The sequence below is a fragment of the Protopterus annectens genome, chromosome 2.part0 (assembly GCF_019279795.1).
Source record: "Protopterus annectens isolate FY-2018-M chromosome 2.part0, PAN1.0, whole genome shotgun sequence".
NCBI classification, from domain to species: Eukaryota; Metazoa; Chordata; order Ceratodontiformes; family Protopteridae; genus Protopterus; species Protopterus annectens.
Window position 1 is genome coordinate 862,972,320 of NC_056728.1, and position 13,918 is coordinate 862,986,237.

The window sequence follows — 13,918 nt, forward strand, 5'->3', positions numbered from 1 at the left end:
GCTCTCTACTATTTGGAATCATTGGCATTTATCCAAATTTAGCCTTCCAAGAGGGCATCTGGCATCTGGGGCAAGAAACACTGAGGAAAATGGCGTCGGCTGATGCCTTTATACCCGAATAACTGCAGCTATGACGTCGGGTGAAGTGCGACACCAGCCGAGGCCAGACCCAGACTTTGGAATCCGGCCGACCGAAGGGCTGCCTGACGACAGGACAACACATTTGTAAAGACTGCAGATGCATTCCTATCAGACATCTACATTTATGGTAGGTACAAAATTGTACTTTCTTCCTTTTTTAGTTTTTCATAAGGACAGGGTGTCCCTTCATTGCAGTCTTTCTTTTATGCAGATGGCAGTTAGAGTTTTCCCTTAATCAGTCTATTCATTTACCCTCTTTTTTTCCCTTCTCTGCAGACTGCTAGTGAGAAGGTTTTACACACCTTGAATTTGCATAGGGAGCTCAGATATTATTTGGTTAAGACTAAAGCTTTTTGTAAATCTGAACAGCTTTTTGTTTCTTTTCATCCTAAGTCTTTAGGGTTGGATGTTTCCAAGCAAACCATTTCTTCTTGATTTCTAAAGCCATCTCCTTTTGCTGATCTTTTTCAGGGAACAAAACTTCCTTCTTCTATTAAAGCTCATTCTACTAGGGCTGTGGCTTCTCCTGGTGTTTTTTTGAAGGGTTTGGATACTAATTCTATTCTTGAGGCAGCTACCTGTACTTCTGTGCATGTATTTACCAAGCACTATAATTTGGATGTGATTTCTAGAACCAAAGCTGGTTTTGCTAAGGTCATTCTCCATGGCTTCCTAGCGGGCTCTGCTGCCCCTTCGATTTCCCAGTCTTCTTTCTGAGCTATTGCACTCTTTCTATTATAAAGAATGCTGCAACAGTGATATGGAAGGACATTAGCACAGTTGTGTAAAATCTTACCATAACAGTAGATGTCCTTTTCTTCACTGTTGCAGTATTTGCTCCCTTTCTCATCCCCATGGTCCTTTTTTCTTTCTGGATGTGCTTGTTGCCTACTAGTTTCCTTGGACTGTCATTTCTACTGAGTCTTTTCAGTTCTGAGCACGGTATGTCCAGACATCACCTTTATGCCCTACGGTGTGCACGAGGAGCATGTGTGTGACGTATGGCGTACCCACTACAACCTGAAGGCTTTTTTATACTGGCCGGATGTCTGGTTACCCTTGGGATGGGATCCATATTGTAAAGAATACTGCAACAGTGAAGAGAAGAAAATCTACTGTTATGGTAAGATTTTACACAACTGTACTTTATGAATGAGTGGTTTGAGCAGGAATAAGAGTGAGGTGTGAAGGGGTAATAAGATTTAGTTTAAAAAAAAAGGAGAAAAAGGAAACATAAGAAATCAGAAGCTGGTGACATAAGTTCATGAAAATAGTACAGAAGAGATTTAGGAAAATAATATGAGAGGTGCTTTGCACCAAAATTCATTGGTTTGAAGGGAGGAGACACGAGATATGTTGATTACAGTAAAAGAGGTGTTTGAGAGAATACAGTGAGTACTAGGTAGTTGGTTTTGATGTGGAAAAGGCATTTGATATTATAGAAGATAGCAGTATGTTGGAAGTTATTCAAGAGTATGGGTTAAGTGGAAAGCGTTTTGCATTCAATGTATAGTAATGTCATAATGTAATGGCTTGTGGGTGGATTGGTGAGGGGTATTAAGAAGAGAATGAAGCGAATGTGTCCCATGAGTTGAGTTTTATTTGCATTAGTTATGAATGTGGACATGTTAAGATGCAGGGAGAGAGCTGAGATGTCAGAATAGAAAATAAGAGGGTGGGGTAAGATTTCCAGTATTTATGACATATGCTGATGATTTAGTTATAAATGCTAAGAGCAAATTTTGGGTTAAAGAAATTATTCATGTAGTTGTGAAAGAATTAATTAAAGCAGAATTAGTGTTGGACAAATGTAAAAGTTAAGGATGTGGAGATGCTGTAAAAATTGGGAGGATATATTTCTCAGGTGAGAGAAGAATAATGGAGATTATATTTTGGAAGAAAGCAGTAGTAGAAGGGCAGTAGAAGGAAATATCAGAAAAAATAAGGAGATTAGCAGATATGTGGGTATTTGGGTAGCATTCCAAATGATATTTGAAAAAAGTGTATTTGGTACATGCATGCATGTTGGGGAACATGGGATACATAGGAACAGTGTACACATTTCCAAGATGTCTAGAAAAAAATTATTAGAAATAGTTTTTGGAATCATTTAGGGCTCAGGGTTCAACCATATTAAAATAGTGGTGGCGTATTATAAATAAGATGATAGAGGGATTGGGTTAAGGAATCCCTCTGTAGATTTAGCCGTAGTTCATTTATATTTGATACTGTGTAGGATGCAAAAGGAGGAGGATAATGTAGTAGGAAAGTTAACCGAGAAATATAAAGAATTTTGGAAAGCAGAAAGTATAAAGAAAATAAGGGTATATGAAAATAAGGAGTTTATAGTATAATGAAAAAATAAAAAGTTGGTAATTTAGGATAGTGCATGTAAATAAAAGTAGGAAAACATGGTATTATGGGGAAAATTTCTGATATGAAGCCTATGGTTGTAAAAAATGTGATTATTAAAAGAGCAGTAAAGGATAAAGCATGAAAGATTTATAAAGGTTACTAAAACGGCAGATGAAATACAAATAGGTGAGTGAGCAATAATGTCAAATATGCAAAGTAGAGGAACCTATTAAACGTGCATTACTGGAATGCAGTCATTTTAAGCAAGTATGGGAAAAGTTTAAAAATGAATATCTGTTTGAATATTTTCTAAATAGAAAGCTGGATGGGATATGTGGTTTATGATGGGAAGAAAGATGAAAAGATGGATGAGGATAGTAAGTGCAGCATGGATAATTTGGAATAGTAGATTTGAAGAACTGTTGTGTAATGAAATGAGGAAATTGTGAAATTATTATGAGAAGAATAAAGAAATGTTTGATGGCAAGGGTTGGGGGGTGAAGTTTGGATTGATAAAGTATCTTTAAATGAATGTGTTTGAATGTCCTTATTGTTCTGCACTTGAATGTCATTTTGATATATTTTGTTTCATGTAAAGTAGTGTGTGTGTGCATATAGAAAATTGAATGATGTATATAAATAAAAAAGTCCATACTTTTTTTGATAAATGTCAAGGGACCTTTTACATCTAGCAAAAAATAATAAAAACGGCCAGCACATATAAAACTGTGAATACAATAAGTAATAAACATAAATTCAGTCCAAAACAGCTGCAAACCAGTTTCGGACCAAGCTTTCTTCAGTGCAAGAAACAATTACATAAAGTAAGAAACAGCACCAAACTTTCACCAACAGCATTTATTAACGAGAAAGAAATAAAACGTAAGCGCTTTCACGATTTTCACAATCGCTTCCTCAGACAGTGAAACAAGATAAAATTCTGATTTAAATATTCTAAGAGGCAAACAGCTGATGTGCTCTAATGCAAAGCAATTACAAATTTAAAGAGACAATATCAGAAACATAGTAAAAAATTTCAATGTAAAACACATAAATAGATGAATAAGTAAAAAAAAGTTTAATTTAATATACTATAATATTTAAAAGTCTAGTGTTTAAGGCGACGTGACTTTAAAAAAGGTTTTAATGATGTCATACCATTCAAACCTGGAAATTTCTCAGCATTCAGAAGCAAGATCCATTTTTGCTCTGCAGCCTCAGTATGATTTTCTATATCACTCCAACGAATGCTAGGATACAGTACTTGGATAGCTAGAAATTTAAATATATGAGTATGATCTGTCTGTTTTATGTGGTTAGCCAAGGCACTGCTTTCTTTGTGGTTATTAATGTCCCTCTTGTGCTCTAGAATCCGATCCTTTAACATTCTATTTGTTTTCCCCACATAGAATGAATGACACACCTGGCAAAAACAAAAGTAAACTACATTTTTCATGCGGCATTCAACATAACAAGAAAAACCAGTAGAATGTAAGGATCCGGATTCTAGAGCACAAGAGGGACATTAATAACCAGAAAGAAAGCAGTGCCTTGGCTAACCACATAAAACAGACAGGTCATACTCATATATTTAAATTTCTAGCTATCCAAGTACTGTATCCTAGCATTCGTTGGGGTGATATAGAAAATCATACTGAGGCTGCAGAGCAAAAATGGATCTTGCTTGTGAATGCTGAAAAATTTCCAGGTTTGAATGGTATGACGTCCTTAAAACCTTTTTTAAAGTCACGTCGCCTTAAACACTAGACTTTTAAATATTATAGTATATTAAATTATACTTGTTTTTACTTATTCATCTATTTATGTGTTTTACATTGAAATTTTTTACTATGTTTCAGATATTGTCTCTTTAAATTTGTAATTGCTTTGCATTAGAGCACATCAGCTGTTTTCCTCTTAGAATATTTAAATCAGAATTTTATCTTGTTTCATTGTCTGAAGAAGCGATTGTGAAAATCGTGAAAGCGCTTACGTTTTGTTTTATTTCTTTCTCGTTAATAAATGCTGTTGGTGTAAGTTTGGTGCTATTTCTTACTTTATTTTTCATTTTCTCGCACCACTCTGTACCATGAGTTGTTTTTTGTCTTTGTAACAATTACATAAAAACTGAATAGAATGAATCACCCCATCCAAACACATGAAACATATCTAAATAATCAGACACACACACCCTCTCCCTCTCACCAGTCAAATTCTGTCATTTAACCCAGGAGGAAATAAAGCCCCCAATTTAACAACCCAAAGCAATTCTTTTTTATTCAAAATATCATGCCAACCCTACCTGTTATTTCCCAAAATACAAATATAATCAATAGCAGTGAATCTAAATGTTGATGCAGTATGCTGCAAAACCTCTTTTTATAAAGCATTAGACATTCTTTTATTGCAAATATCATTTAAATGTTCAGAAATACGAATTCTAAACTGTCTGGAAGATTGTCCTACATAAAAAACAGAACAATAATACTCTACTAAATAAATAATCCATTCTGATACACAATTGGCAGAACACTTATTTTTTTGCTGTTTTTATTATTTTTTGCTATTAGTATTTTGGCCTTGCCCTCTTGCCATACGTGAGTACTACGAAGGTTTTATGTGTTTTACATCTACCCAAGCTGCTGCTTGCTCAGGCAGATAGGACCACTGTTTAAGGTCTCTTTCTGAAGGATGTATGTGTCTTTTTTTGTACAAAATGTTCATTAAGCTTAGTCGTAGCTGACTTGTATTTAACAGTCCAGCCCTCAAAAAAAAAAAAAAAAAAAGAGCTATAAATTGATCCCACTTTTGATCATAAAGTATAATTGAATAAAAAGGTAAGAACATCCAAGTTAACAGTCTGGGTGTAATTTGAAAAATGTGCAAACCTCTGCCTCCATGATAGCTAGAAAGTTGGCTTTGCAAAGCTGAATGTTTCCATTGTTAAAACTTCAATTATTTAGGAGTGAAAGACTGATATTCAGTAAAACAACTGATGTGATGTGGTGGTGTCAATTTTGCTGTTATTTTCACTGATGGGTCGGTTCTGATCTATCTGATCCATCTCAGCCATTTCAAAAGCTCGAGGTCTTCAGCAAAGCTTTTGGGCATCTTTTCTTACCCATAGTGCAACTCCCTAGCTTCCCAAAATCTCGTTTGCCACTCTGTGAAGGATGTTCACTAACAAGCTCTGGGCTAAGTGTTTCTTTTATGTTTATAATATCGTTATTGTTAAAAACTTGCTTTTAAGCTAGAATTTCTCTTTAACTGTTTCTATCCTTACCCTGTCTTTTAAAAGTGTTATTTCCCTTTAGTTTCCCGTGTTAGTGTCCATTTAAATTAAAGGATGTCTAACATCCATTTTAGTTGGAGGATGTTTTTTTCTTCCCCCTCTTTGTTTATCCCCTTTTCTTATCGTCCGTTTTACTTGGAGGATGATTATTAAAAAAAAAAAAATTCCTATTTCTGGGTCCATTTAAGTTAGAGAACTCTTCCTGATATTTCTGTGAGTGTCTCTCTTCATTCCTCTTATGTCTCAAAAGGAAGGGAAGCCTCTTAGCTTCAAAAAGTGTGAGGAATGTGGAAAAAAGATGCCCCTTAGCGATTCGCATACTTCATGTGTGTATTGCTTGGAGCCTCTTCATCTACAAGAATCCTGTTCAATTTGCCATGGGTTTAATCAGGGTTTGCTCACTGAGCGCAAGAACAAGCTCATTCTGAAAGGGTTGTTAAAATACCCCTTTTCTGAATCTGCATCTCCCAAGACTTCATCACCAAAATCAGAGAAATCCAAGAAATCTCAAAAACATGCTGCTTCCGCTCCAAAATCATCTTCAGAGCCAAAGCAGAAAGAACTTAGACTGTTGGCTCCAATGGAATCTTCGGAGCAGACAGCTCAAATTGGATCCAAGACTTCCTCGGAGAAGTCCAAACCCTCAGCTCTGAAGTCTACCTTTTCTGAACCCTCAGCTCCAAAGACTACTTTGCCCACTGAATTTAGGTATCAGAGCCGATCTCCTTCCTTGGAGCTGATCCCGTCTCAGCTCCCATAGCGTTTCCTTACAAGGTCAAGATCTTCTACACTTTCTACCCGGTCCACCAGGAGTCTGTCGATGAAGATGTGGATAGGGTGGTGCAGAGGTTGCTAAAGACACCAGCCTTGGCCAAATTATTATTGGATCTGAACCCAAAGGTATCGGATCAGACACAGTCTTCCCCCTCGGCACCTGCTCCTCCTCTGATCCGTCCCTTGGTTTTGGAGCCAGAAGATTCTGACATCCAGCTTGTGTCTAAATGACTGATATTCAGTAAAACTGTTTTGTGAGGTAAAAATTTATTTTTTTTTTGAGTTCACTTTTGTTAAGTCTGCTCTTTGGCATGGTTTTCTTGACTGTAATGGCATTTGCATTCATTTTATTCAAAAAATATCCAATTTCAGATGCTGTGCCATGCTAAGGGCCAATCATTACTCTGTCATCTAATTTTGTCAGTGTAAGGACGGCCAGCAGACACCAGCTTTTGAAGTAAAACAAACAACCTTAATGGCACACAAAATGGCAGCTCTGCAGAAAAGCTTGTTTAACAACTTAATCTTGTCACAAATTCTACACCAACTAGTGCACCAGACTCAAAGCATTATTAGGATAGCTTGCTTCTTAAATATACTTATCCACAGTGTATCAAAAAGCTGTATGCAGTTTTTATTATCACACGTTCCTTAAGTATTCAAGGACACCATGAGCCTAGCAAGCAGCTGGGCAAGATCCGTGTAGATTTTCACATACAGTGAGTGTCAAATCACTGAGGAATGTTGCTTCTTATCGAGAATGTTATTGCTGTAATTCTTGTATCATGCCAGTATGAGAAAACTAGTATTAGACTGAGCTTTCATGGGTGAAAGTACAACCTGGCAGCATTTCTATCACTTACCAGATTTGCGGTCTTCTTTCAAAATTGCAAATCTTTAAATTGTTAATCATAGAGTACTTCCTTTTTTTTTTTGTACGTTATTCCTTTCTGTTTTACGATGTTGAATATACAGTTAGTGAAGGGTTGATGAAATTGCCAGTTTGAAGAAATGCATTGTCAGCTGATCAAAACATATCATGAAAAACCTCAGGGAAGTTGTACCATATTAGTACGGCAGGAAAATATATTATTTATTTAAGTTGTGATAGCTTTTTGTCTTCCAGTATCCCCTAATTTAGTTATACATTTGTCTTTTAGTTCACAGGATTTTATACTAGAGACGCACATTATGCTTAATGTTTTTTCAGCCATTTTGAATTTGAAAAGATGATAGCCATTCTAACAAAACAATTGTAAATTGCTTGTGCAGTTTTCATTTAAAAATGTTACACTGCAGAGTTCCGTTCTAGTGAAAACTTGTAGTAAAGTATTTTTCAAGAGTTCTGGTAACATACCTTTTTATTGCTATTTCATAGATGTAATGGTTCAAGAATATGTGAAGTTTGGATCACTAGATATGTACCTGAAAAAGAACAAAAACTCTGTAAACATTATGTGGAAGCTGGACGTTGCCAAGCAAGTTGCATGGGCCATGCACTTCCTAGTAAGTATGTCCTATGTATGTAAAGATTTTGAGGAGCAGAGATGAATGAACTACACATAATATATTTCTAATTATTCTTATTGTTTCTCTTCTCTTGATTGTATGGATACTCTCAGTGGGTATCTCTTCCCTTCATTCTTGAGCTGCAGTACCTGGGATGTTTTCAAATCCCAGCTCCCAGCCCAGGCATAAGGGAGTGTCCCTCCACTGATGTAAGGGATTATACTTAGCCAAGCTTCTCCAGTCCTTTTAATTCAACCCAGAACATAGATTCCTTTTAACCTGCAGCATTTTAAATCAGCTTTTGATGAATTACACCTTTTTAAGTGTAACTGTGGTTATCAAATAACCAAGCTAGACCAATACAGGATATTTCGCTCTACCTGGGCCTAGAACATATTGAGGAGTTTAGAAAGTACTTGTACTTTACTTCCTCTAACCAGAGGCATCACTATCCAGTATTACTTGCCTGTGGAGATGATACATGGTCTGTATTAATGCAGAAATTGTAGCAGGACCCCAGTGATAGGACTTGTTTGGAGGATCCCTCATATGAAGCTATGTAGGAAATTAAGAGGAGTAAGGTAAGGGAGCACAAGGCTAATTTGAAACCAAAATGTTTCCACTTCCCCTGTGTTTGTCATTAATGTGGCAGTCTCCAAAATTTAATAGGTGAAGATGTCCACTGCTAAGAACTGATTTTTCACTTATCTGAGGTTGGCTGTGAGAATGATCAGAGCCCCCACCCCTAACACTTGCTAATGGGACTGAGACCTGAGGTGCTTATACACTAGTCCTTCTAGACTGAAGCATGCATCTGAAAAAGCCATCTCTCAACAAGTAGACATCCAAAGTTTAACTTAGAGTAAAAGGATCAGACCTCTTCTTCAACTGTGAGTGGATTAAAGTAGGTTCTGAAGGCCCCGTTCCTTTTTCCCAGTGTTTTTGTGTTTGCTTTTACTGTATGTAGTATTACACTTAGTCTGCCCTAGTGAGAGGAGTGAGCCGCTAAACCCATCTCCAAGTTTACAGCTAGTCCATGTCTGTCATGCACAGATCTGCATTTCTGGGGCTAACCAACAAAGGCCTTCTTTCTTCCAGTCTTTTTTCTGCCTAGCAGGGGAATTTTAGAGTACTCGGGGCTTTGTTTTTTGAGCAGGCAAGGACGTTGAATCTTCTCATTCTGATAGCCACTATAGCTTATGATCCCTCCTTTGGAGAGATCTTGTGTCTTGTGAGGTGTTTGGTGGACTGTCTTGAATTTCCTGATGTTTCACTTCAGAGTCTTTCAGTAATTATATGGATAAGAAGGAAGAGAAGCCTTGCTTTATGTTCTCCCATCCCCTTTGAAGCTTTATCATTTGTGACTTGGAAGAATACAGATTCTTGACTCTCACTTCACCCCAAGAAGATGGCCGTCTTAGGCATCCCATAGAATGGTCTTGTCTTTAGTGCAGGTATCCTAAGGCTGATTTCTATATTGTATTTTCATTTCACCATAAAGCCAGTACCTGGTTATACTCCAAAACAGTCTGTCCGTCCTGATATTTAACAAACAGACACAGTACTGGCATTTGGGTAGTAGTTCCCTGCTACCATATCTCTGGCAGTCTACCAAGGCTCAGAACTCCTTTCCTGTTTCTCTGTGGGTGTGATGGTGCAATCGCCTCAGAGAACAGCGACTGGCCTTCAGACACACAGATAGGACCCTTTCAGTTTTCTAGTGCAACTGTACGAGAATGATCTCTGAGAAGACTTTCTCTGTATATATCTCCTGCTTTTTCTGTCAGTGCTTGAATTTTGTTCTGCAGTTTTGACTGTTTTTCTGATTTAGAAAATTTGTATTTGCTTCCTTTTTTACATTCACTAACAAAGTAAGGCTTGATGATTAAAATCTTCATTTGTAAATTTTGACAGAAAAAATGCAGATATTGCATTTTTTTTTTCCTTTGGGGTTATGATTATCTGAGGTGGTTGACATTTTAAATGATTTTCCTTTAAATAATGATGTTGTTGGTATATTGTTTGTTAAACATTTCTGACAGGAATTTTTTGTTGGTTTATGATTTATTTCTTTTCTAATAGTGTTTCAAGCACTATCCATTAATTTTGCCTGAAACTATCCATTGTGTTTACAAAATCTGAGGACTTTTGTGCATGTATTTTGTGCTTTGAACTATGTCACTGAAAGTACTGTCATTTTTTTCAATGTAGTGTTTAGAGTAGTATCCCTACAGAAATTGCCTTTAGATTATTTGGCAGGAGAACAGTGTGAGTTGTCCATCTTTTTACTAAACTGACCATGCAGCCAGTGCAACTAAAAAGCATAGAAAGAAGTCAAGAAATATGCCTCAGCCTACAGCTTGTGGCTCCACGGTAGCCATAAGCAGGCTGTTGGACCACTTGCCTTCTTTTAACTCCAGGTCCCCAAGTGTGGTGGTAGTACCATAAGTGTCCTTGTCACAAAGGTCAGACATGTCCTCCAGGGCTGTACCAGTGCCTGGTTCAGATACAAGAGAACCTAAGTCTTTAGGCGCAGGGGACGTCCGGGTACAGAATCTGTTGGCAGTGTTGATACACACCCTCCTTTCCCCCCTCAGGATTCTCTCACTTGTGTAATGCATGCAAAAAAGAGACAGAAAACCCACCATGTTTCAGGGCAACAGTCTCAGATGGGATTTTAACCCTGGTTGATGGCTCCATTGTTGTGGTAGTTGGTTTTGAGGTGAACACCCAGGTTATGAGTAATGTCAGTGCTCACAACCCCATTCAACCAGTCAGGGAACCTGATTTTGAAAGGGTTTTGGAATCTAACATTTCATAAGTGTCAGAGAGTATGATCAGTCAGCTTACTCTTGACAACAAACAGGTGCAAAAACTCAAATGGATGTATTTTCCAAGTATTGGCTAGATTTAGGGGTGTATTCATTTGAGAGCAATCTTTGGTGCTACCGAAGTCAGCAAGGGTATATGATCATCTGAAGTAGTTAACTTCATTTGATCAGCAACCTGTGGATTACGGATCTGATATGGATCCGAGCCAGCAGCATACCAAGCAAAAGATTCGAGCTCCAAGCTCCTCCCTCCTACCCATACTGCACTACAACCTCCTTCCAATCCCCAGATCTCGTTTGCCGCAGCTTCGCCAGCATGGGATTCTTGAGCTCCAGGCAAGTGTCAGGGTTTTTTTCTCTAAAACTTGGTCTGTGTGTGCCCTTTTTGATAATTTTGAGGTAAATTATTAGTTTTCCATCACTAGGACTAGTTTTTTCTTTTCTGCTGGTTCATGGGTTCATCTCCATCTACATCTATAAGGTTCAATTGGCAGCTAATTTCCATTCTAATTTCCATGTTTTCCCTTCTGTCCCTATGTCCTAAACAAACCTTTTTAAAGAGGTTTTTTTTTTCAGACCTCCTCCTCAGAGAAATCTCCTTCTCCTTGGGACCTAAATTTAGTTCTTGCTTTGCTGATTCTTTTTTCTTCGAACCTTCAGCTTCATGTTCATAAAAAAGTTATATCATGGAAAACTCTCTTTCTGGAAACAATTCAGAAAATCTGATCAGCTGTTTGTCGCTATTATGCATATTTCTTTTCAGGATGTGTGGTCACCCTTCTCTTTTCCTGTTGTTAGAGGGGATTCTGTTTTTACAGTTATACTGTTTCTGTTATAAGACAAAAACATGGGAGCGTATGGTAAGAACACATAACTTATATTTTCCATGATACTTATTGGGTTTTTCCTTGTTTGAAAGTTGAAAACTTTCAGTTAGTGTAGGCCTCCCTTCCCACCCATCGTGTGTGTTCTTTAGGATGTCAGAAAGTGACTTTCTCTAAATGCACAGTGTGGCCACAAGCTGTCTCCAGCCGATGGTCACACTCTGTGTGTAGTTTGCTTGGGGGTGGCCCATTTGTCTTCCGGCTGCAAGATTTGTGCAGCCTTCAACCCCCGAGCTCTGCGGCATCGCAGGAATAAGTTGTTTCTGGCGGGTCTTCTACCCGCAGAATCAACTTCTGCCTCTTCTTCTGTTTCCTTATCAGCCATGGCTGTGGCTGTTCAGCCTTCTGGCCCTTCTCTCCTGTCCGGGACTCACCCTCCCACCTTACCACAGGGAAAGAGAGAGGCCAAGAAGATTAAAGAAAAGCACAGGGATACAGAGAGACATGTGGATAAGGATAAAGATAGAGAGAGGGGCCACAAGCGACACTCTGAGTTAGATCCAACGACGCCTCCTGCTAAAGTAATCTTGTCTCCAGTAAAAGTTGCCAGGCCATCCTCTCTCAGCTCCGTTCACCACGTTTTTCTCCGGAGCCAGAGGAGGAGGCTAGACCACCCTCGAGGTCATCTTCATGTCTGCTCTCCCGACCGGCGTCGGTGGTGTCCTCCAGATCAACCAGAAGCATCTCTGAAGCAGACATGGATCGTATGATACAAAGGTTTCTACAAACTCAAATGCAGATGGGGGTATTGCTGCCCCCCCCCCCCCCACGGTGCAGGGAGTTCAGCTCCTTTTTTTCACCCTGATAGCTCCTTCTCCGATCCACCATTGGATATAGAAGTCTATGGATCCGAGGAGCCCCAGTGTCAGGGGGTCGGCGCCGATGGTGCCTTCAACATTGACGCCGGCCATGCCCTCAAGTCTGTCAGATCCACTTTCGGATCTGAGCTGTCAGAGCCAAGACTTGGGCTTCAGATCCGAGGGGATGAGTGTGTCATCTGCTCCGTTGTGGTCGGGGCATACAGTCCCTTTGGGTCAGACTGTTCCAGCTTTGGCTCCGATCCCTTCGTCAGATCCGAGGGTCTCGGCTACCAGTTTCAGGGAGGCCGGGTCTCCCTCAGCATTCAACGTCGTGGAGAGGGGTTCTCTCTGGAGGATCAAGATGTCTCACTCTGTCCTCGGGGTCCATCCTTGCTCCCTTGCAGTTGGGTTTGTCTTCTCTCATCCAGTCCCCCCAGGGACAGCCTGTGTCCATTGTGCCCCAGACAGTTTCCTTGGAGGAACAAGAAACCATTTGTGAGCCCGCCCTGGAGAGCCCACCCGAGGAGGTCCCTCACAAATGCCAGTGTAAGAGGAGGCACTTGAACGCCCCCGAGTCCCTCACCGAGGATACTGATTTGGAGGAAGGGGAAGGTTCACCCAAATCACCCCCCGAAGACATCTCCTTTGGAGACATTATGGAAATCCTTCACCAGAGGGAGGGGTGGTCCTCCCAAAAACCTTCCTCTGACTAGTCGGCATTTCTGGAGGCGTTCAACACAGGCCCATCAACCTCTTGGGTGTCCCCTCCCGGCTGAACCTCTGGTGGACCTTATCACCACCAGAGCTTGGAGGGAACCGGACACTGTGGAGCCTATACCCAAAAGACCCATCAGAATACAGAGTCCACCGGCAGATAGAGCTTCTTGGAACAAAGGGTCTCTGGTTGATGCCATGGTGGTGGCGGCGGGCACAAAAAAGGAACTCGCCTAAGAAAGTTCCTCTGTCCACCCCCAGACAAGGAGTCCAGGGCTATGGACCATCTTAGAAAGCAGACTTTTGCTTCAGCCACCTTTACTATAAGAGCGCTGAATTACTTGGCCCATGTAATTCGACTGCAGCGGGACCTCGTGAAAGAGTATGCTGAGTCTCCCCTGGAGTCCATGTTGGCCGAGGATAAACGGACCTTCTCGGCTCGTATGGCCACTCTCAAGTCTGTGTCCAATACGTCCATGCGTTTACTCTCTCATGCCACCGAGGGAGTTGCTAGGGCTAGCGAGTCCGGCATTGCCTTAAGGCATCATGCCTGGCTCTGTCTTTGCAATTTCTCGGAACCCTTCAAGGCATCCTTCGCTAAAGCACCCTTTGATGGTT

The 13,918-nt window shown here is 39.8% G+C and overlaps 1 protein-coding gene across 1 annotated transcript in view; it reads left to right on the top strand.

Moving 5' to 3' along the window:
* Positions 1 to 13,918, top strand: part of JAK2 (Janus kinase 2) — a 2,444,284-nt gene that overhangs the window by 1,950,691 nt on the left and 479,675 nt on the right. The window contains exon 19 of the mRNA XM_044060357.1: positions 7,941 to 8,068. Within this exon, the coding sequence (XP_043916292.1) occupies positions 7,941 to 8,068 (128 nt within the window). The remainder of the gene's footprint in view (positions 1 to 7,940; positions 8,069 to 13,918) is intronic.